This window comes from Bufo bufo, chromosome 7, assembly GCF_905171765.1.
Source record: "Bufo bufo chromosome 7, aBufBuf1.1, whole genome shotgun sequence".
Lineage (NCBI taxonomy): Eukaryota > Metazoa > Chordata > Amphibia > Anura > Bufonidae > Bufo > Bufo bufo.
Window position 1 is genome coordinate 123,891,837 of NC_053395.1, and position 23,652 is coordinate 123,915,488.

At 43.6% G+C, this 23,652-nt stretch overlaps 1 protein-coding gene across 6 annotated transcripts in view; it reads right to left on the bottom strand.

Moving 5' to 3' along the window:
* PIKFYVE (phosphoinositide kinase, FYVE-type zinc finger containing) overlaps positions 1-23,652 on the bottom strand; it is a 326,446-nt gene that overhangs the window by 69,660 nt on the left and 233,134 nt on the right. For all 6 annotated transcript variants that reach the window (XM_040441689.1, XM_040441688.1, XM_040441692.1 and 3 more), the window contains 7 exons: positions 19,277-19,431; positions 14,169-14,259; positions 10,245-10,302; positions 7,266-7,409; positions 5,606-5,726; positions 4,268-4,363; positions 2,212-2,295 (listed from right to left, as the gene is read on the bottom strand). In XM_040441689.1, the coding sequence (XP_040297623.1) occupies positions 2,212-2,295; positions 4,268-4,363; positions 5,606-5,726; positions 7,266-7,409; positions 10,245-10,302; positions 14,169-14,259; positions 19,277-19,431 (749 nt within the window). The remainder of the gene's footprint in view (positions 1-2,211; positions 2,296-4,267; positions 4,364-5,605; positions 5,727-7,265; positions 7,410-10,244; positions 10,303-14,168; positions 14,260-19,276; positions 19,432-23,652) is intronic.

Consider the following 23,652-nt stretch of genomic DNA (forward strand, 5'->3'; position numbering starts at 1 on the left):
ACTATAGTATTTTGATAAGTTGCTGTGAGTCAAAAACACGTAGGTTTCTGTATGTGTGAACGGTAGGAATTTCATGAGAAGAATGAGAGATCTTTATAGTAAGGGAAAGAATATAATGCAGTCAGAAAGCGAGAAGGCCAAACTGATAAAGTCACAAACTGAGCAGAGGCAGAAGACGACAAGATCAAGGGTCTTTGTGTGTAGTAGAAGTAAGCTGTGAGAGGCCAAGAGAGGAGCTGTTATAGATAGACGTTGAGAGGCAGATGAGGAGATTGGATTGTCAGTGGGGATGTTTAAATTCCCCAGACAATAGCGACTTGCAGGAAGAATGGGTGGAAGAGTCTAATGGTGTGGAGCTCAAAAGAGGGAAATGTAAGTGAGGGAACAGGAGTAATGACCTGAAATGTGCATTGAGGAGAATGATGTATGCCTATTTCTCCATCATGCCTGTTGTCAGTTCTGGGGGTATGGCAAAAGTTTAGCCTACTATAAGACAGAGCAGCAGAGGAAACTGTCAGATTGTTGAAGCCACGTTTTTGTGAGCGGCAGCAAGTTGAGAGATTTTGAAAGGAAGAAGCCGTGGATATTGGGGAGTTTGTGGCACACTGACCAAATAAAAGAGACAGGAGAAGACATACATCAAAAGTTAGATTCTCAGGGTTTCTTTGCATGGCAAGCGAGAAGCTGCAAGAAAAGGCAATCCAGCACTCTAGCGTCTTGATAAAACCCACAGGCTTTATTGAAAAGATGAAATTACACCATGTAGCACAACACAGAATGCCTGGCCTATGCGTTTCAAACCCTGTGGTTTTTAATCATGGCCATTGCAGGGTTCAAAACACATAAGCCGGGCATGCGGTATTGAGCTAGCAGTCTAGGTAAAGCAACATAGGTAAGTTTAACTTTTCTTTGAAGTGAGAAGCTGAAATTAGTGGAAGAATAAGGTGGACAAAGGTTTGGTGAGATGTCGCTTGTAGGTTGTAGCAGGAAACTAGAAAGACAACAGATGGTTGTGATTCATGAGCATGTTTTTTTTGCTGCATCATGGAGCAAGATGGGTCAATGTGATGACAGAAAGTAAAAAGTTCTTGTGACCTGTACATGGGTGAAGGAAGGAGAGGGGGACCAGGAGCGGACTGGGAGCTTAAAGTGGCCATGAAAAAAAAAAAAAAAAAAAAAAAGAGACCCATGTTGTAGACCAGGTCTAAATTGACAGAAGCCAGGCAACACAAGTAGGCAGGGACAACATAGGTAGGCAGCGCTAGCAATGCAGTAGTGCAGCACAAAATATCGCTCCAGCAGAATCAAATACCACAGTGCAGAACAAAATATTGCGACCATACTGAGGATAACATCACAGTTATCTTAAGGAGAGCACCTGTGGCGATCAGCAAGGTGCATAAGTACCTGATGAACATAGTATTAATTAATTCTGAGAGCATCAGATCAGTATGCATCCACCCGATGGCCATGAGGGCTTGAGTGGCCCCCTCGGCATTGGGCCACCTGAAAATTTTCCTGTAGGGTCTATGGCCAGTTCGCCCTTGAGAGGGACTGATGTGGATAGAAGCCACCGATAGCGGAAATTGCGGTTAAGTTTGAAGATAAACAGCAGCAATAACAATGTTTTGCTCTGGAACTTATACTTTACATTTTTGGTTTCCTGCTGATTGGTTTGGTGTTTATGTGTGGGACTATTTTTGTACTGTATATAGGTTATTAATTTGTAGCAATTGTGGCCCGCTTCTGTTCCTTACAATAGCTAACATTGATTTTGTAAAGAGATTTCTGAAGAATCAATAATATTTTTATTGTTTACAGGCTTGTTTCTTCAGTTAGATTTCAAATAAAAAATGAGCAGCTCAGTTCTAGTTCACTAATGATAAGTAATAATTGGCTCCTTTGGGAACAAGGCTGTGACATTGTGCTTGCTCGGCAATGACTGCACAGTTGTATGGCTCATCAGTTCACTCTTTGTTTTCCATTCCTGTGCTTAAGAGCAAAAGAAATAAACATTCAAGTTCAAATATAAGGGTGCATCCACAAAGGACAGAAACGCTGTGGATATGCCATGGATCTGTATGCAGTAAATCCACATCGCTTTACAGTACCAGCCAAGTGGCTAAGATTTGAAAGAAAAAAATCCATTCCATGCTGCAGTACCCTAAAGCAATATACACAACACAGCAGAACCGTAGATGCTGAATATACCTGCTAGGCAGAGCTCCTTCTTCTGGGCAGATCTTCAGGGAAACCTTAGATAAATCATCCAAAGCGTTTCTATATTCTTTACAGCTTTAAATTGAGCAGAATGAAGAAATATGTCATAAATTAGTATTCCATTATGTTCAGATTGTTCTTATTCTTCAATGCATTATTAATTCTATTTCTTTAAAACCCTTAACTTCATGTGCGTCCAAGTACACATTCTTCTTATAACGGGGTTATCATGATAAATGTAGGACTGATTTCATCTAAGTTTACTATGAATAGTCACAGGAAAAAAGTTTATTATTAGAAACTAAAAACTTCCGACATACTCACTGATTAGTCCCATTACATGATTTGCAGCTCTAGCATAGGACTAAAAACTTTCCACCAGTTATTAGAGAAAAGTTAAGACATCAATTCTCAAATATCTACAGCTTTATTGAAGTGGACTTCCCGACTTTCCAGATATGTTTGCTTTAGGGTAAAGAATAATAAGGAGTCCTGGAAGTGATGATATGGCCCCCACAGAGCCATGATCTCAACATCATCAAGTCTATCTGGGATTACATGAAGAGACAGAAGAATTTGAGCAAGTATACATCCACAGAGGTTTGGTGGTTAGTTCTCCAAGATGTTTGGAAAAACATCCCTACTGAGTTCCTTTAAAAACTGTGTGCAAGTGTAACTAGAACAATTGATGCCGTTTTGAGGGAAAATATTCACAAAAACATGTCATTTATACATTTGTATCACTGCTTTTTCTGAAGTTAGGACCACCCTATGTACAGCTACCAGGTACTGACTGCTATCCCTGTATACACACTTACACAGAGAATGATATCAATCACTAATAACAACTGAAGTCAGAAAAAGTAGAGATTAAAATGCATAAATTACATGTTATACAGAATCTTTTTCCCATAAATATATATCTGCTCAGCTCCTCCTGCTCTATAACATGCTGCCTGCAGATTACACTGTGACAGGTTCTCATTATACATCACTCTGCTCAGCTCCTCCTGCTCTATAACATGCTGCCTGCAGATTACACGGTGATAGGTTCTCTTTATACATCACTCTGCTCAGCTCCTCCTGCTCTATAACATGCTGCCTGCAGATTACACGGTGACAGGTTCTCTTTATACATCGCTCTGCTCCTCCTGCTCTATAACATGCTGCCTGCAGATTACACGGTGACAGGTTCTCTTTATACATCAATCTGCTCAGCTCCTCCTGCTCTATAACATGCTGCCTGCAGATTACACTGTGACAGGTTCTCTTTATACATCACTCTGCTCAGCTCCTCCTGCTCTATAACATGCTGCCTGCAGATTACACGGTGATAGGTTCTCTTTATACATCACTCTGCTCAGCTCCTCCTGCTCTATAACATTCTGCCTGCAGATTACACGGTAACAGGTTCTCTTTATACATCGCTCTGCTCCTCCTGCTCTATAACATGCTGCCTGCAGATTACACGGTGACAGGTTCTCTTTATACATCAATCTGCTCAGCTCCTCCTGCTCTATAACATGCTGCCTGCAGATTACACTGTGACAGGTTCTCTTTATACATCACTCTGCTCAGCTCCTCCTGCTCTATAACATGCTGCCTGCAGATTACACGGTGACAGGTTCTCTTTATACATCAATCTGCTCAGCTCCTCCTGCTCTATAACATGCTGCCTGCAGATTACACGGTGACAGGTTCTCTTTATACATCGCTCTGCTCCTCCTGCTCTATAACATGCTGCCTGCAGATTACACTGTGACAGGTTCTCTTTATACATCACTCTGCTCAGCTCCTCCTGCTCTATAACCTGCTGCCTGCAGATTACACAGTGACAGGTTCTCTTTATACATCAATCTGCTCAGCTCCTCCTGCTCTATAACATGCTGCCTGCAGATTACACTGCATTTTCATGGTGACAGGTTCCCTTTCAAATGAATACTTCTATATATAGGTGCAAAAGAAAACACATGTGCAAATATACAACAGTAATAAATATAATTTTATGTTTGAAGAATTCAGCATGCAATAATTAAGCATGGGATACCTGAGAGCAAATGCAATGATGGAGCTAGGCTCCTTCTCACACACGGCTATAGGCACACGCTCATGCTCGTACATAAGGTAGTGTTTATCTGGATCACTGCAGGAGATAAGAAATCACAGAATTCATTTTAAAGGTTTCAAAGAACTGGATTTATAAGAAAGGTACAAAAACATTAATTGTATGTGAATCAGTTCTGCATGTACTACAGTAGCTTACAGGTGAAACTCAAAAATTTTGAATATTGTGCAAAGTTCATTTATTTCAGTAATGCAACTTAAAAGGTGAAACTAACATATGAGATAGACCCATTCCATGCAAAGCGAGATATTTCAAGCCTTTATTTGTTATAATTTGGATGATTATGGTGTACAGCTTATAAAAACCCCAGAGTCACAATTCTGAGGTACCCATTGCTCAGGGGGCATGGATTAATTAGGTGACTAGAGTGTGACACTTTGAGCCTAGAATATTAAACCTTTTCACAATATTCTACTTTTAAGTTGCATTACTGAAATAAATGAACATTTGCACGATATTCAAATTTTTCGAGTTTCACCTGTATGGTGCCATTTTTCTTATAAATATATGAGATGTAAGATCTTAGTTTTTGTTTTAAGTAAAACTATACATTGAAATATTATTTTTCTAAGTTTTTTAATCATATTAATTTCATTTCTTATATGGGATCAGCCATCTTGCCCATGTTTCTGTGAGCAGCAGTTTGTGATTCGCTTTACAGCAGGCAGCTGAACATCATGCTCACTGACATGTACAGATGCAGCCAAGCTAAAATTGACTCTGATAACACATGACGTGGTAAAAGCCATTGAAATCCATTTAAAAGGTCAACTAACATTTTCTTGCCACTGTTTACTTAACGCATTAAGGGTGTATTAGACACCGCAATCACGCAGACAATTGTCGGGAGGGAATCATTCCCTCCTGGCAATCTCCTCAGCAACATGAGGAGGAGCTATCGATATGCCATTGCTCGTCCCCAAGCGGCTTGCCCGCGGGCAAATCCCCCAGTTCTTTGCCAACAGCAGATAACTATTAGTCTTCCATTGGCATATCCTCATCTTTCAGCATGCTGAAAGATCTTCATTGCCTGATGAACGACAACGGCAGCATTATACTGCAAGATGATCGCTAACGAGCGTTCATACAAACACTCGTTAATCATCGGGCAGAAATTCTGCCCGTCTAATACACCCTTTAACCATCAAGTTTAGCTAGGCTACATCTGTATGAAGGCCATTGTGCAAGGGAGGGGAAGTATACTGGTGCCAGAACTATATTCCTCACTAACTTTGGGTTATCTCTAGTCACCATACTTACAAAGGAAGTGGAATAGGGTTATAATTGTTTCCAGGTAGCAGGTTTGCAAATATTGCTTTCATAGTGGATTTCTCCTTCACTTGACTGTCTGTAGACCCCAACAAATGACCATCAAAAACATCTAAAATATGAATGGAAGTTCCAAATAAGTGGACAAAAATAAATCTCCTCAAACCAATTTCCAATATGTATCCTATAAATAATATACAAAGAGGTATCTTCCAGGGAAAAAGAACGGTCTCGCTAGCACCAACTTGTGGAAGTAGCTCCCTATGAGTCAAAGTCTCACTTATTAACAAGCCTTGGGACAAGTGAAAATAGTGAAGTCAATTATCCATCTACAGACAGCTGTTTTCAGGTGCTTGGAGTAGGATTCTGGATCGCCTTAAGGAGACCAGCTGTATATGAAGACAGTGGCAGTGCTGCATTGGAAAACTATATAGGAAAAGAGATTTTTGGCTTGGCTATTTTCCCTTGTGATGTCCGAAAGCATTGTTAAGAAGTCAGACTTTGACTCACAGGAAGCTATTTCCCAAATGTGGTGCTAGCGAGACTGTTCTTTGCCTGGGAGATACCGCTTTGCATATTATTTTCCCATAGAGCATTGCCACTAAGTCTCCATACAAAGCTGGTCTCCTTAAGAGCCAGTACCCCCCTAAACTGTATCCTATAAAACAAAGCGCATATATTCTCATAAAAGTGCAGTTTGAGTAGATCCTTAATGAAGACAAATACAATTATCTTGAAAACAGGCTGCTGAAAGAGTCCGAATGGAGTATTTTCTCTTTTACGCAAAAGTATTTACGAGTGTAGATGTGAGATAACTCACGGCTCTGTTTGCGTGGATAGGTCATGACAGGAGATACGGTATATAGTCATCAATTATTTATGAGCCAAACTTACACCACGGCACAAGATATTTCAATGGCTAACAAATCAGTGCTGCAAGGCATCTTAAGGCACAGCGCTCCTCATTAGAACTCTTCCTAACCGTTGCTCCAGTACAAGAAAAAAAACAGAGACAAGAAAGCAATAATTATCTTTTTTTTACTTATTAGTAGGTCTGCTTTCAGCGGCTGATGGGTTCAGTCTGCCATATAAAGCACTATTGGCAGGAATATGAAACACAGGGTGCAGAATTCATATATGTCAATGGGAACTTTGTTGAACTGTTGAATTTCTCGGCATAACAGAGCATATAATACTGATCTCTGCACACAGTCATCTATAATATGTTCAGGAGATGTCAATTATCTAGCAAAATATGAGCACAGCAGATCTGAGAAATTCAATCACATTTCATTACCAAGAAGCTAACACTGGCTCATAATGTCTATGAAGAGTAATCCCTATAATTTGGATTGGTGTACATTTTCCTATCGTTATCATAAAGGAATATAATATACCACACCCTAAAAATGGCACTTTGTAAATATCTCCAGCATCAGTTGTGTTCCTCAGGTTGCACTACACCGTATCGTACCTTCCATGTAAGAAGCATCTGATCACTGAGCCTCTTCTGGATGAAGCTAACGACTACTAGTCATAAATGAAACCCAGAGTAGTCCAGAACAACAATAGCCCCCACCCCTTGATGCCAGATACCAGCTCCCACCAGCCTCTGTGTGCAGTAAAGTAAGACATATGACAACAGGTATACCTTCACAACTGCTGGCAGTGTCCACCTCCGTTGTATTTGGAGCACCAGTAAAAACCTGATCAGACACCAGCTCCGGGGGGCTTGGTATTTGCAGATGTGTAGAGCCGGTGGAACTTTGAGACAAGGTGGTCATGAATCGATCTTCTGGAAGAAATGAATTAAACAAAATCTAATCTGAAGATGGCTTATGTTACCACAGCAGCGCACAGGCTATCACTTTATTGGGATATTGTAGCCTAAAACTATCATTACTATTCACCTTTAAAAGGGACACTAAACAAAAAATGTAATTAATACTTTTTAGTTCTGCTGGACACTATTTTTTTGGGCTATAATGAAAAGCACACATACCTATCATTAAAATGTACATTTTACATCCTTTTGACCTTTGTCTGACCAGTATACATCGGCATGGAATACACTATTCCATACAATGGTATCCATTCAAAAATATATATTATAAATATATGTTTTTTTTCACAATGGGACCCTCAGGTTAGTTATACAGTAGTGGCATGGCCTTCTGGCAGGCTGCTCTGCGACAGAATGCCAGGAATCAGCCGGACAAAAAACGTTGCACGCAGCGGTATTTGTCAGGTTGTGTCCGGATATCCACCGGACTCCATTATAGTTAATAGGGCTGGATGGCATTCCAGCAGTGTCAGATCTGTAAATGCTAGTGTGAAACTAGCCTAGGGATATGGCATCGGACAGAACATTAAGTAAGTGGTTGTCTCACTGACCCTGATGCTCACCCTATAGAAACAAAGCCACTTACCTATTCACTGATGCTCTCAGTGAACCGATTCTTGTCCCCAGTGGATCAGAAGTATAATGTCCTATCTGTCATCACGGGCACTGATGCTGCCAATGACTGGCTTCAGCAATGAGGTGTCATCAAGCAGCACATGACCACTGAGACAAGTGAATGGCTGCAGAGGAGTATGTGATGATGGACAGGACATTACACCTCCGGTCCCCAGGGGAAGTAAGATTACAGGGTAGAGGTAAATGGCTTTGTTTTTTTAAGGCTGAGCACTTTTGGGGGCATAACTAAAATTGCTGTGGGGATCGGATAACCCCTCCATATATGTCCTGATGTGTATGATAAATGAAGGCCATAAATGTGTTGGGAACATAAGCTAAGTCCCTTTTCACTGGAGCGGGCAAAAATGAGCTGAACACTAAATGGATACTTCCTAGAACATATATAAACTATGATGAGGAAAGACTGTGAAGGGGCCACAGTACTGAATTGACGCTGCTGTCTCAATATTGCGGGAATCGGTATGGGTCCCATAGGTTGGACCCCCACTTATTATAAAGTGATGACACATGCCAATAGCCACATGTGATCACTTTTTGAGATGGGAATAGCCGTATAACAGAAAAAGGACATGTCCATGTGTCCGCTACACACTAAGGTAAGAAATAAAATAAAAAAGACACTTCTGCCAAGGTTCTAAGAACCAGACAGAAATGCAGATCCATAAGGTCTACTGTTCAATGCTGTATCTTCAGGTTTCCGGAGGGCTTTAGTGTACATCCACCTCACAGGTGAAAAAATGACAGCTAACTAGGAAAATGTCAAGCGAGTGCAAAATCTATAATTCACAGAACATGTCAAAGAAATGGCAAAAATGGCCTTGAAGACAGAGGTTTCTGTGTGAAGAAAACCCTGCTCATCCAGACACTGATCCAGCAATGTTCTGACAAGGTGAGCTTCATTATGACCCTATTACTTCAGGTTTATCAATACACCCCAGGATATTATTCTGACTCAAGATTTTATTCCAGTAACTAGCGATGTCAGGAGTTTACTGCAACACGGATGATTAATGATATTCTTACTGCGCTAAATAAATGAAGAGCGGAGGTATTCATTCCTTCCCTGCCCAGGGCATGTGACACCTAACGTGGGCCAGGACATTACTGTATTCTAGGCTTTAGAAAGGTCTTCAATATATGAACAAAGCACCAGCTCTCTTACAAATATGCACATCCCATAAAAATAGCAGCAAACCAAAGTCCTTCTGTCTCTCCTATTCAGTAATTGTTTTACTTCAGTTGTTTAGTGGATCTTGGCGAGTACAGTTTGTCCTTGTAGAGACTGCCAGCTGGCATAAGGAGTCTTACATGCCAGGCTCCCATGGAAATAAGGTGTGCAAAAGGACGACTGACTGCAGTGTAGTCAGGGGTCTCACTGAACATTGCTAGAATCCTCAAGTGATGGGGGAGCAATGGCTTACATGTAAGGGTAAGGCTACTTTCACACTGCCGGATCCATGCTACCGCAAGTTCTACGGCCGCCTTGCGGAAAACATGCCAAGAGGCGGCCGGACAAAAACCGCAGCGTGCTGTAGTTTTATTTCGGCCGCCTCTCGGCATGTTTGCCGCGCAGCGGCCGTACATCCAGCCCGCCCCATTATAGTGAATGGGGCCGGAGCTGACTTCTGGCAGCACGGTGGACTATCGGTAGCACGGATCCGGCAGGCTGTTCCCCGCCCAAAAAACTGCCTGCCGGAAAAGGCTACCTACCGCAAGTGTGAAAATAACCCAACTTGGAGGTGCAATAATGGTTATCACACAGTGTTAAGAAGGACACATCTAGATTCTATAATTATACGTGAAGCTGTAGGTCTCAATTCTTGTTATTCACAAGTGTGTTTTTTTTTTTGTAGGATAAAGAGCACAAAGGCTCATTACACATGGTACCATAAGACTAGCAGCCAATATACCAGTCTCTGCCATGTTCATTCAGCACCCATACTAAGTGAACAGGTGAAGACTTTTGGCCATTCATCAATGAAGATATTCCTTGTGTTACATAGGTACATTTTAAATCCGGTATGGCTGTGGTCTTTTTGCTTGGTGGTATATGACTAAAGCTACCAGTGCAACTCCTAATAGCCAAGCAGCCAGAGATGTTTCTATAGGTCACAGTAATACCTTCCCATAGGAAAAAGACAAATGACAAACCTCTTTCACCATTCTGTGCAGGAGAGGAGTTACGTGGAGAAGCATCCATACCACTTGCCTGGACATCAAACACAGAGAGAAACGCGTTAGCTGCCAGCGTCTAACATTTCACAAGATAATAGCATGTTGAATTGAAAATGTCTCAAAACACAGAGTTGTAGAATAATTGACTTGCGCAACCTGGAGAACACTTTGTAATCTTCACACTGATTCTAGGTTATAGAAAGCAGAGAAAGAATAATTGGATTCTCCTAGTGTGCAGCTCGCTGCGTTAATGTACCTCTTCCAAGCGCCCATGGAGGGTGAATGTGAAGAGCAATAATACAGTAAAATCCCCTGGTAATTTACTACTCTAGATTATGTCAGATGTGATATGCAAGTATTATTATTACTATCATTAATTTCTACACAATAGTCTCTCTGCTAAAGTCAGATTAAGGGAGAGTGTTAATACTATTATTATACAGTCTATAAGTCCTGAGCAGGATGACTAGGAAACAGAAATGTTAGTAAGGGTTTTCCAATTTGTCAGTAGAAAGCCACACTATTAGAAACATATCAGCACACTATGGTGAGCTCATTAAACATCAAGAAAATCCCCCAAAACAGGTGCTCAAAAACATTGAAAGGATAGTCAAATGGTGGTTGTTTAGGGTGGCTCCACGGCCTTACGTTTTCTTCAGGTTAACCATGACACGTGCAGGCCATCACCCAGTGACACCTAAGGCCTAGCAGTGGGCACCAATATGAAACTAGGAGTGGAACAGAAAACTTTCCACTCAACAATCAGTCAATAGAACGCAATTGGTTAACGTCCCAATGTTACCAGACAAAAAATGCATATACAGACTATTCTCTTCCTTTCATACCACCCTCTCAAACACCAAATATTATAGAAGACCTCCCACCCAAAACACAGCAAACTTCTGAAGTAGGACTTAGTTCCAATGAAGAGGTCCTATCATCTGCAATCACTCTCCACTGGACAACAATTCCTATTACGTACTATGGCCGACCAGAAACCAGAGATTATAATCCACTCTTCTATTCTGCACATGTGAAAACAAACCACTGATCATTGGAGAACATCGCCTATTCCTATTCAAAGGGGTATTATTACCCCCTCCACACAAACGTCCCACTGGCCCTTTCAGTGGTCACCCTGTGCAAATGTAAAAGGTTAAATGACAGCAAGATAATGTGAAATAGATATATGGCTTAATATCTGCTAAAATTCATCATGCACAATACAGATAACACTATAAATAAAAACTTGTCATAATTTAGAGGAGTAAAGCACATTTGAGAACAGTGTTATCAAACTTCGATTTAGATGACAATCGCAGAGAAAACAGACAAATACCATGTGCTCCATGCAGATCTGAGCAACAAAAAATATAGGCCTTAGATGTTACATCAGCAGTTCAGTGATGGTAAAATTCCATGATTATATATGTTGAGCAATAAAATAAAAAAAAAACGATTGGAAAATTCGATTCTAGTGTTCAGGAGCCAACTTCTTGGGAATCCCATGCCATTTTCATTCAGTATCCTTGCGTCTGAGCACAACTCAGTTCAGAACATTGTGGGTAATCTGGGTCTGTGTGCCATCATGTGGAGATAATGCCATATCACGGGATCCCCCCCCCCGACTCCACTGTGCATGTACCCCATATATCCGTAAGATCAGTGTGATATAACTGGCCCCTTACTGTACTGTCTATGTATTCGTGTATTATGCCATCCAATTTCACATGTATAAAACACGGCAGAAGGCCGTCTCTGCAGTCTATATTTTATTGATTGACATTTTCGGTGTTCTCTTAGCACCTTTCTCAGTAGAAGGAAAATATCATGGGTGTCTCCCTGTAATTTAAAGGGCATCTGTCAGCAGATTTGTACCTATGAAACGGGCTGGCCTGTTACATGTGCGCTTGGCAGCTGAAGGCATCTGTGTTGGCCCCAGGTTCATAATTGCCCACATTGCTGAGAAAAATGATGTTTTAATATATGCAACTGAGCCTCTAGGAGCAACAGAGGCGTTTGCTGTTACTCTCAGGGTCCATCCACACGTCCGTAGTGTATTGCGGATCCGCAATACACCTGGCCGGCACCCCCATAGAATAGCCTATTCTTGTTCTATTTTTTTCGGGAGCCGCAGACTGGAAGATCAGGGCCGTGCTCCGGAAATGCGAATGCGGACAACACACTGTGTGCTGTCCGCATCTCTTCCGGCCCCATAGAGAATGAATGGGTCCGGACCCATTCTACGGACGTGTGAATGAACCCTTAGAGGTTCTGCTCTCTCTGCAACTGCCGAGCCATCTGCACTTGGACTGACTTGAGAAGTCAGGGCGAAGCGTGATGATGTTCATACTGCCTGGTCAATCAAAGCGGGGGGGGGGGGGCGCAGCTGGTGCAGAAAAAGCAGAACCTCTAAGAGTAATGGCAATGCCACCTTACTCCTAGAGGCTCATTTGCATATATTAAAACATCATGTTTCGAAGCAATGTGCGCACATATGAACCACCAGAAGTGAATTGCAGATTAAACATTTCTATCATACATATAATGCACATTTAACATAAGCTAAGACAATGCATAAAAGAATACAAAATTAAGTAGCTTAGTGCATGCATTATAATAGTTAGATTAACTTCTCTTCCAATCCAGATCATGCTCCATATCATCTTCAATCTGTAGACTAGCTTTGCACACGATTTATCACTTTCTGTGTACACTGCCTCCATTTACAGCCCTCCACAAATTTCCCATATACCTAATATACATGTCCACTGCAGTGCTGCTAGGGCCTTTTGACATTGGTGTGGGTATCATGACTTCTGGTTACTGCAGTCCACTTTTATCATATGTAGCATATGCAATAATATCATATAATCGCTTAGAGCAGGCATGCTCAACCTGCGGCCCTCCAGCTGTTGTAAAACTACAACTCCCACCATGCCCTTCTGTAGGCGGATAGTTGTAGGCCAGGGATGCTCAACCTGCGGCCCTCCAGCTGTTGTAAAACTACAACTCCCACCATGCCCTTCTGTAGGCGGATAGTTGTAGGCCAGGGATGCTCAACCTGCGGCTCTCCAGCTGTTGTAAAACTACAACTCCCACCATGCCCTTCTGTAGGCGGATAGCTGTAGGGCACTAGAGTATTATCCGGATAATGGCAAAAACGCAGAATTCTTTGTTTTTCTTTTTCCTTTTAACTATACATTTCACTGCCTAAATGGTTGCTAGTAAAGTACAAAAGAAATCCTGCCAATAATTAGGCTACAGACGAAATGGATAATATTATTCCATATCAGAGTGAAGGAAGCTGCAATAACATTTAAAGAAGGTACAAGAAGTGCTTAGATTGTGTCCTGGCATAATTACCAACTGATAATGTTCTGCCTTCTAAGCATTCCCATTATTTTACTTTCCTGCACCACAGGCTATGACATGGTCGCATTGCCTCAGAATAATGTGGTATTTCTGTTTGTAACTAGTAGTTAGTAATGAAATATGACAGATACAGTTCTGCCAAGAAACAGATAATGGGAAGGAGAAGTGCGATCAGGTTTTAATGGTTGCAGATGGAATACATAATAAGCTCTGGCCGATGTATAATATGCCAAGTAAAAGGTAACAATTCAAATGTGAGAAAACATTGCTGCATTGTGAAGAATTATGCCATGAGCACAAGACATGGGCTTTGGGTTATGCTTGGCACAGCAGACTGCCGGCTTCTGTCAATCAAGCAGAAAATACAACTGTCAAAATGATCCTGTAAAGCTAGACTGATGAGAACCAATGGAGAAAGCAGAAATACCCGAAAATCACGAGGTGTGATAACGGCTCTCAACAAGCCACTGCTGCTCTAATCTAAAATCACTGCTCCTCCAAGACGACCTGTCCAGGACAGATTACCTTTGTCTCGTCGCCTTGTCTCATTCTCCCAGGACTTGCCGGCACAGACGGTCGTTTACGGCCCTTTTCTTGCTGGAAAAGGTCTTGCAACCTTTCAATGAAAAACAAATAAATAAAAATACTGTAAGGCAGTGAAAACTATGTTCAGGTATAAAAGCACAGGCGATGACAGGACCCGGACCCTTCCTCTCCCAAAACAGGCTGCAGCTAATACAAGTGTATAGTCAAATTTACCAGAAAGTTAATAAAGCCACACAGTATGGATAACCGGCCAGCCACAATTTTAGACTGGTGGCATTGGGGACATGGGTTCAAATCTGAAGGTCCTGCATGGAGTTCATGGTTTCCTTCCAGACATTAAAAGGAACCGGTCATCAGGAAATGCAAAGCAATGGTATAGAGCTGGAGCAGATTTATATACCGTATACATTTGTACTAAAAGATTTCGTATAACTTGTATTTCGTTCATTTAAGTTCTTGCTCATTCTGTGGTTTGAGGTCAAGCACACAGTCCTGTCAGTCATTGACAGCTATGTCTTTATGCTCAGTCTCACAGGGAAGAGGACTGCCTCCTTGTCTTCAAAGCACAAAAATTACAAGGTATATTTAAAGGGGTCAGCATCTGACCGGCGGGAATCCGACACCCGGGACCTCCGCCGATCAGCTGTTTGAGAAGGCAGTGCCGTGGCCTTCTCACTGTTTACCACTGGCCCAGTGACGTCACGATTAGTCTCACTGGCCTGGGCGCGGCTAAGCTACGTTCCCTTGAATGGAGCTTAGCCGCGCCCAGGCCAGTTCATACAAGTCGTGACGTTACTGGGCCAGCGGTAAACAGTGAGAAGGCCGCGGCACTGCTGGAGCGCCGCTGCCTTCTCAAACAGCTGATCGGCAGAGGTCCAGAGTGTCGAGAGGATAGATCATCAGTTTAAACAAAGTACAGAACCCCTTTAATCCTTTCCCTGAAAACTATCAATCTACCCAGCGCCTGCAGCTCAAACCCCATGTTCAATTATTATTATTTATTTGAAAACACCATTAATTCCATGGCTCTGTACATCAAGAGGGGGTTACACATACATACATAATATAGAAATACTAGTACAATAAACAAGAAACTCTACAATGTGACAAGTTGCCTCTAATCCGGGTCGAATTAATTGGAGGGCACCCAGGGTTTGCGTTCTAGGGCCTCCACCACAAAAGCAGAAAAAGGGGCCTGCCAGAAATGTGGGGCATCAGTTACACTGGCCAGGTAAAACTGTGGATTGCCCATGACCCAGCTTTCCCAGTTGTTACCCAGCTTTGCCAGTTCATGGGGGGCATTATACGCTGTAACATAGCTTTCCTAGTTCACGGTGGGCAGAATATCTTTCCTAGTTCATGAGGGCGGAATAGGTTGAGACTCAGCTTTCCCAGTTCATGGGGGGCATTATAGGTAGTCATTCTGCCATCTCAGTTCTTGGGTGGAATGGGTGCATTATAGGCTGTCATTAGCTCATAGTTCGTGTGTGGGCCCCTCCAGCAGTGTACTACGATATTCTGTGTATATACTATACAAGCTGTACATGGATCAGGGGAGATGCATGGAAGCATATTATGTGATCTATAGGAGAAGCAGCCATCTACTTAAAGGGGTTGTTCAGTCTAGGAGCGGATTTAACACCTGCCAGTTTCCCTTATGTGGCCACTATACGTTCTGCCAAATCCAACAGATCCTCTCATCCAACATCAGTGTCTGGCCTCACAAATGCTCTTATGGATGGGCAAAAATTCTCAAAGACACCAACTTTGTAGCACCCATGTCTTTTCCCTATCCCTCCATAATTCATTTTTTTTTATAATATTCTGGTGACCTACAATTGTTCTGCTGTACCAGGTTATGCTCTAGAAATACAGAGTAGCATACATAGCAACAACAACAAACGGTGGGGATGCGAGGGTTGCTATGTAAGGAAGGATCAGCTGGTCCGGCCATCATCATTATTTTTCGTGCCTGTGAAGGGCAATCAAGTATTAAAGCTATTAATACCACTCGACAACGGGGTCAAACAAGAGAACTACAGAAGGTCATCGAACCTGCTTAGCTGGGCTCATTTACAAACACTGAAATGCTGAAAAATTGTTCTTAACCAGCCGCACAGAAAAATTATATATAAAGGAGCAAGAAACTACATGATTGTCTCCTGCAGAAAGCACACATCTAAAAAAAATATTATGTTACTTATTATAGAAACAAGGAGAAGGCAGCATAGTTATTACTAATGGCAAAAATATTTCAATATCAAAATGATGGTCCATATTTAGTGTACATCTCTCTGTCATTCAAATCATCTATTCCTAGATTAAAGGGTGTTATTTTCAGGTAATAAAAGTTAAAACATGGTAGATATTGTTGTAACAGTCTACAAATTATTTTGCAGAGTGATATTGAAAATATTAATTTAAGCGTTTACAAAAAATAAAAACAAAACATCTAAAGCAATGTACTAGATGTAATACATACTCAAATAGAATAAAAATAACAGCCTTCACCATCAGGAGGCTTCTTAATTGTTCTAGCACCAAAAGAGTTCTATTATTTTTACAAAATAATTTCTCCATCAAAGTGCCCATGCTTCCATTGTACTAGCCGCACTGCAGTAAGCTGAACCACTGTGCCATCTAGTGGTCAAAACCAAACTTTCACCAAATTAGGTACATAAGATCTAAACTGCAGTTTTTACCAGAGAATTGCCTGTGTCTATTCAATGAAAAACAGTAGCTCACCCCTTCCCCCCAAACTAAAAATTAAAAAAAATTAAAACATTTTTTAACCATTTAACAAAAGGCATCCAATAGATCAGTGATAGTGAACTTTTTAGAGACCGAGTGCCCAAACCAAAACTCATACTTACTGCAAAGTGCCAACATGGCAATTTAATCTGAATACCAATACAGTATATTTTCCATGTACTTTATCATTTAGCTGTAATAGCCTGCCTACATTCAGTGCGCTACCGGTACTGTTCATAGTGCGCCCTGTGCACCATAGACTTTTTCCAGGGTGTGGGTGCCCACAGAGAGTGCTGAGTGCCGCCTCTGGCACCCGTGCCATAGGTTCGCTACCACTGCTATAGATTCTTTAAAACATGCTACAGCATCTCCACATTCCTCAGTCTCTTGTTAATTGTCAGGGATGTGCGGCTTGGTACACAGGAGAGGTATGGGACACTTAAATCCACTGTCTCATGTCCATATGGTCATCAGGACATCATGCCTCCCAACTTTTAAAAAATGTTGTTTAGCCAGTGATTTATTCAATAAAATGTATCTCTATGGCACCACCTGCCCTTTGTGCTTTTTCTTTGTCTGGATCACCGAGAAGGCCGGACATGCTCAGTTTCATCCTTCAACTGCCTCCTGAGCTGTGACAGGGAGAGAGCTGCAGCAGAAAAGACACCCCCCCAGAGCTGCAGCAGAAAAGACACCCCCCCAGAGCTGCAGCAGAAAAGACACCCCCCCAGAGCTGCAGCAGAAAAGACACCCCCCCAGAGCTGCAGCAGAAAAGATACCCCCCCAGAGCTGCAGCAGAAAAGACACCCCCCCAGAGCTGCAGCAGAAAAGATACTCCACCAGAGCTGCAGCAGAAAAAGACACTCCCCCAGAGCTGCAGCAGAAAAAGACACTCCCCCAGAGCTGCAGCAGAAAAAGACACTCCCCCAGAGCTGCAGCAGAAAAAAACACTCCCCCAGAGCTGCAGCAGAAAAAAACACTCCCCCAGAGCTGCAGCAGAAAAGATACTCCCCCCAGAGCTGCAGCAGAAAAGACACTCCCCCAGAGCTGCAGCAGAAAAGATACTCCCCCCAGAGCTGCAGCAGAAAAGATACTCCCCCAGAGCTGCAGCAGAAAAGACACTCCCCCAGAGCTGCAGCAGAAAAGATACTCCCCCAGAGCTGCAGCAGAAAAGATACTCCCCCAGAGCTGCAGCAGAAAAGACACTCCCCCAGAGCTGCAGCAGAAAAGACACTCCCCCAGAGCTGCAGCAGAAAAGACACTCCCCCAGAGCTGCAGCAGAAAAATACTCCCCCAGAGCTGCAGCAGAAAAGATACTCCCCCCAGAGCTGCAGCAGAAAAGATACTCCCCCAGAGCTGCAGCAGAAAAGATACTCCCCCAGAGCTGCAGCAGAAAAGATACTCCCCCAGAGCTGCAGCAGAAAAGATACTCCCCCAGAGCTGCAGCAGAAAAGATACCCCCCCTGAGCTGCAGCAGAAAAGACACTCCCCCAGAGCTGCAGCAGAAAAGACACTCCCCCAGAGCTGCAGCAGAAAAGATACTCCCCCAGAGCTGCAGCAGAAAAATACTCCCCCAGAGCTGCAGCAGAAAAAATACTCCCCCAGAGCTGCAGCAGAAAAAATACTCCCCTCGAGCTTTCTATAAATCTAGCAGAAAAATGAATATAGAGATCTATGGATCCATGTGAGGTACAGGGCTGGTTCTAGCTTTGTCAAAAAGAGATGGTCATGTACTAAATGATGTCTGATTTTCATTTTTACAATAATCAAGAGATAACCCTTTAAAGATACAGCACTGTATCTCCCAGTTGTTTCTTCCATCCTTCACTGGGAACACAACAACACATCCTCATACAAGGATACAAGTGCAGATTTTAAAGCCAAAGTCAAGAGTGCATACAACAGGAATGGGAAATATCAGAACGGAGACAGACCCAGTGTGAGGAGCTTTCTATTAATGGCCTAGATGAAGAGGTGACGGACCTCTCTACATGCCTTTCCTACTACACATGTCTACATTTTTCCTGTAGAGGCACTAGGGATTCTCGCTCCAGCTATCTGCCAGGAGATCACACATGTATTGATCAGCATATAAAGAGATTTAACCTCTACCTGCAGCTATACCAAGGATCAGCAACCTCGGCACTCCAGCTGTTGTGAAACTACAACTCCTAGCATGCACTCTTCTTTGCTCTTCTCAGGCACCCACAAAGGTGAGCATGGCATGCTGGGAATTGTCATTTCATAACAGCTGGTGGGCCGGAGGTTGCTAATCCTTGAGCTATACCATTAGCGATGGAAAGCTGGCTTTGGTCCAGCAATCTGATTGCATTAACCTGTTGTTCCAGGCTTGCAGCATCTCACATAGCGATTGCTTCTTCACTATAATTGACTCAAAGACCGACTGCAGCTGTTGTGGAGAGTCCATGTTGGAGCAGAGCATCCTGGCCTGAAGTTTCTCAATCCAGTTCCGAAACTCAACCTCCTCCATCTGAGGAAAAAGTAAAGAGGGAAAAATAAGACTAAACAATGGCATTAACAAAATATTGTAAAAGAACCCATGTAAAAAAAAAAATATGAAAGGGTCACTGTACCAAAAATATCTTGTGGTGCATTTAGAGGGGCGTTATCCAAGATGTATAATGCCCCCCACAGAGGTTGCACTCACCTCGCTCCCAGGCACCCAGGTCGTTTTTCATACCGGCACAGCCGGCGCTGCATCTCCCCGCCGTGCGGGTGAAAACATTCGGTGTCGGGTGGCAGCCAATAGCAGCTGTGACGGGAACGAGCCTCCCAAGAATCGTCGGTGACGCTAGGGAGGCTGATTCCCATTGCAGCTGTGCCAGTATGAGAAGCACCGGGTGTCGGGAAGCGAGGTAAGTACAACCTCCATGAGGGGCCCGGGCATATGGGGGGGCATTATAGATCCTGGATAACTCCTTTAAAGGAAATCTGTCACCATAAAAATGCAAAGTAGTCTGCAGGCAGCATATTATAGAGCTGGAGGAGCTGAGCAGACTGATAAGTAGTTAAGGCTGCCGTGCAGCCTGTATTTGTGGGAGGGGCAGAGGCCACGCCCCTTGGCTATATAAACCCCATGAAGTGCAAGGAACGGGACGTGCGGCCAGGTACCTGGTACTTCCGGTTCACGTCTGGTTCCTGCACGTCCCGCTCTTTTTCGTCTCGGTCTGGGTGAGTATTGGCGGCGTCGGCTCGTCTCGTGCCTTCGGTAGGTAAGCAGGGGGTATCCGATGCCGATGCAGCAGCGTGGTGACCGCACGGCGGGTCGGGTCCTCACCCCGGCGGGGGGGGGCAGCGCTCGGCTGGCCATGATCTTTACCGCGGGCAGGCACGTTGCGGGGATGCCGTGGCCGGGCAGCGCGGGCTTGTTGTGTGGGCGGGCGTTCCGGGAGCAGCCGCGTGTGCCGGTTGCTAGGCACGCTCTGCGGCTCCGCCCCTGGTAACGCTCGCACCGTGTTGGGAATCCCGCCCACAATGTTGTTCAAGTACCGGCTGACCAGAGGTCATATAGCGGTTACACATATGAGGTAACCATATATATATATATATATACATATTTTAGTCTCCTTAGAGGACTAGAACCTGCATAGGAGGGAGGAGCTGGACCACATATATATATATATATATATATATATATATATGTGTAACGCTCATCTACGGTACACAGAGACACTGTCATTTCCACCGTCGCTCGTGACTGGCCTTTAAATGCAGGTAGATGCCTATTGATTGACCGTATCGATCCCTGCGTGCTAACCGCCGTGGTGTCCAAATTGTTTAACCCCTTCTGTGCCAGAATTCCCTGTGCGGGAAGCAGTTCATGAAGTCTTCTATATAATAAGGGAGGGGGATGAAAATACAGAGCGTGCACTGTATGACATTTCGAGTCCGTGTACTGTCACTTTAAGGAATGTGGACTGATTATGTTCGGATATCAGTCGGCAGACCTATGTGGTGTTTCATAGTTCCTATATATGTGGCCACTGGCTGTAAGTGTCATATGGTATATCGCAAAATTCTAGAGTCTTTTGCTTGTCCTGCTCTAGAGCGGCGTGGTTGGGCTCTCCGTGCGGGAGCAGCTGTGCCGGTGTTCTGTTAAAAAAAAAAAAAAAAAGTTACCTTTTTGTCTTGCATTTCCCAGGCACGGTATTGATAACCCCGCCGTCGGCCGGGGGGTCTGCGGTCGCATGGGATGGTTACCTTCAAGCTACAGCGGGTGTCTGCATTCACATTTTTGTCCTATACGCCATTTACTACTAGAGCAGCGTTCGCGGTTGCATTACATTAATACTCTGTCCCATTTCGGCTTGCATTCATACGGCTGTGTTATACCATGCTCCTCATGCTCATACTCAGAGCTGTACCCATACCATGTTTTAGGCACCTCTCACATCCAGAGCTGCATTTACCCACTTGTTCTTGCATCATGTGTTCTACTCTGCTTCCACATTAAGCTGCATTTCTTTCATTTCTACATCATGGTTACTCGGTATTCTTGCTAGGGCTATCAGCGCACCGCTCTGATTCTGCTCTTCCGTTAAACATAGCTGCTTCTTATCAGGCTTAAGTTTCTTTCCTCGGTGGTGGGTTACACAGGCTGATCCTTTACTTCTGGTTCGCATTCACGCAGTTTGATCTCCCGCCCCAGTGAACCAAATAGCTCCCTAGCGGACAGTGGGCCGATAGGAGTAAGTTCCTACTATGTTTTCACAGTTGTTCATTTGTTTGTCACGATAAGGGTCTTTTCTTAGCGAACTGCAATGCCTCTGGCTCTTGTTTTTCTCCCATCTGTTTCAATTTCACGGTTGGTTAATGTTTCATTCATGCAAGTTGTTCAGATCACTAATGTCTGTGTATTTGCCTTTAGGTCGGGCTCACGTTTAATTACGTATCATCACGGTAAGGTCTTCCAGGTCAATCCCTTGGCTTCGGGGGGCCTCAGGGGCCCGGTGACCGTTCTTCAGGTTGTTCGTTAGGGGGCAATATGGTTGTAGGCTGGTTAGCGTCCTAGGTCATTGTCGGAGAGGATCATGGTTATGCGAGTTCCCAAGTCATACTGGTGCTGCATAGTGGTTGTTAATAAATTAAGAGGGAAATAAAGCCGCCATATGACTCCGCCATTAGAGTCTCTCACGCATGGCTTTGCCATTAGAGTCTCTCACGCATGGCTTCTCCCTTTTAGTGTTACATATAACTCCGCCATTAGAGTCTCTCACGCATGGCTTTGCCTTTAGAGTCTCTCACACATGGCTTCTCCCTTTTTAGTGTCACATATGACTCCGCCATTAGGCTGGGTTCACACTTGAGCGTTTTACAGCGCGTTCAAACGCGCTGTAAAACGCTCAACACATGAAAACCAATGCTTCCCTATGGCCCTGGTTCTCACTTGAGCGTTTTACAGCGCGTTTGAAAGCGCTGAAAAACGCCCTACGCTCAAACAAGTTCTTGAGCTTCTTTGGGGCTTTTTGACGCGCGTTTGTGGCCATAGGACACTGCAGTCAATCACACAAACGCGCGTCAAACGCGCGTTTACTATTGCAAAAAACGCGCATAAAAACGCGCGACAAAAACACGCGTTAAACGCGCATATCAAATACGCTCAGGTCTGAACCCAGCCTTAGAGTCTCTCACGTATGGCTTCTCCTTTTTAGTGTTACATATGACTCCGCCATTAGATTCTCTCACGCATGGCCTTGCCATTTGAGTCTCTCACGTATGGCTTACCCCCTTCAGTGTCACATAGGACTCCGCCATTGGAGTCTCACGCATGCCTTCTCCGTTTTAGTCTTCACGTATGACTCTGCCATTAGTCTCATGCATGGCTTCTCCATTCTAGTGTTGCACATATGACTCTGCCATTAGTCTCTCACGCACGGCTTCTCCCCTTTTGGTGTTACACATATGAATCCGCCATTAGTCTCTCACACAGGGCTTCTCCCTTTTAGGGTTACACATGTCTCTGCCATTAGAGTCTCTCACGCATGGCTTCTCCATTTAGTCTTACACGTATGACTCCGCCATTAGTCTCCCACGCATGGCTTCTTTGTTTTAGTGGTACACATATGTCACCGCCATTAGTCTCTCACGCATGGCTTCTCCGTTTTAGTTTTTACACATATGACTCCGCCATTAATCTCTCACGCATGGCTTCTCCCTTTTAGGGTTGCACAGGTCTCTGCCATTAGAGTCTTTCACGCATGGCTTCTCCATTTAGTCTTACACGCATGACTCCGCCGTTAGTTTCCCACGCATGGCTTCTTCGTTTTAGTATTGCACATATGTCTCCGCCATTAGTGTCTCACGCATGGCTTCTCCGTTTTAGTTTTTACACATATGACTCCGCCATTAGTCTCTCACGCTTGGCTTCTCCCTTTTAGGGTTACACATGTGTTTTGCCATTAGAGTCTCTCACGCATGGCTCCGCCACTTGAGTCTCTCACGTATGGCTTCTCTTAAAAAAGAAAAAAAAAAAAAGAAAATTCACACACAGTCGAGGCCGGCTGCGTGGTCCCACAACAAGTAAGTTCCATGTCTTTTCTGTCCTCAGACCCGCTCGCATGGCTCGGTCATCTGTGGCTCGCAATATAATTTTCTTGGGGTGGCTCGCACGTGTGGCTTGTGCCATTAGAGTTCCACTCACGTTATTGTTTTCTCTGACTCTTTTATTTTCTAGGTTGTTGGGTTTTCATTG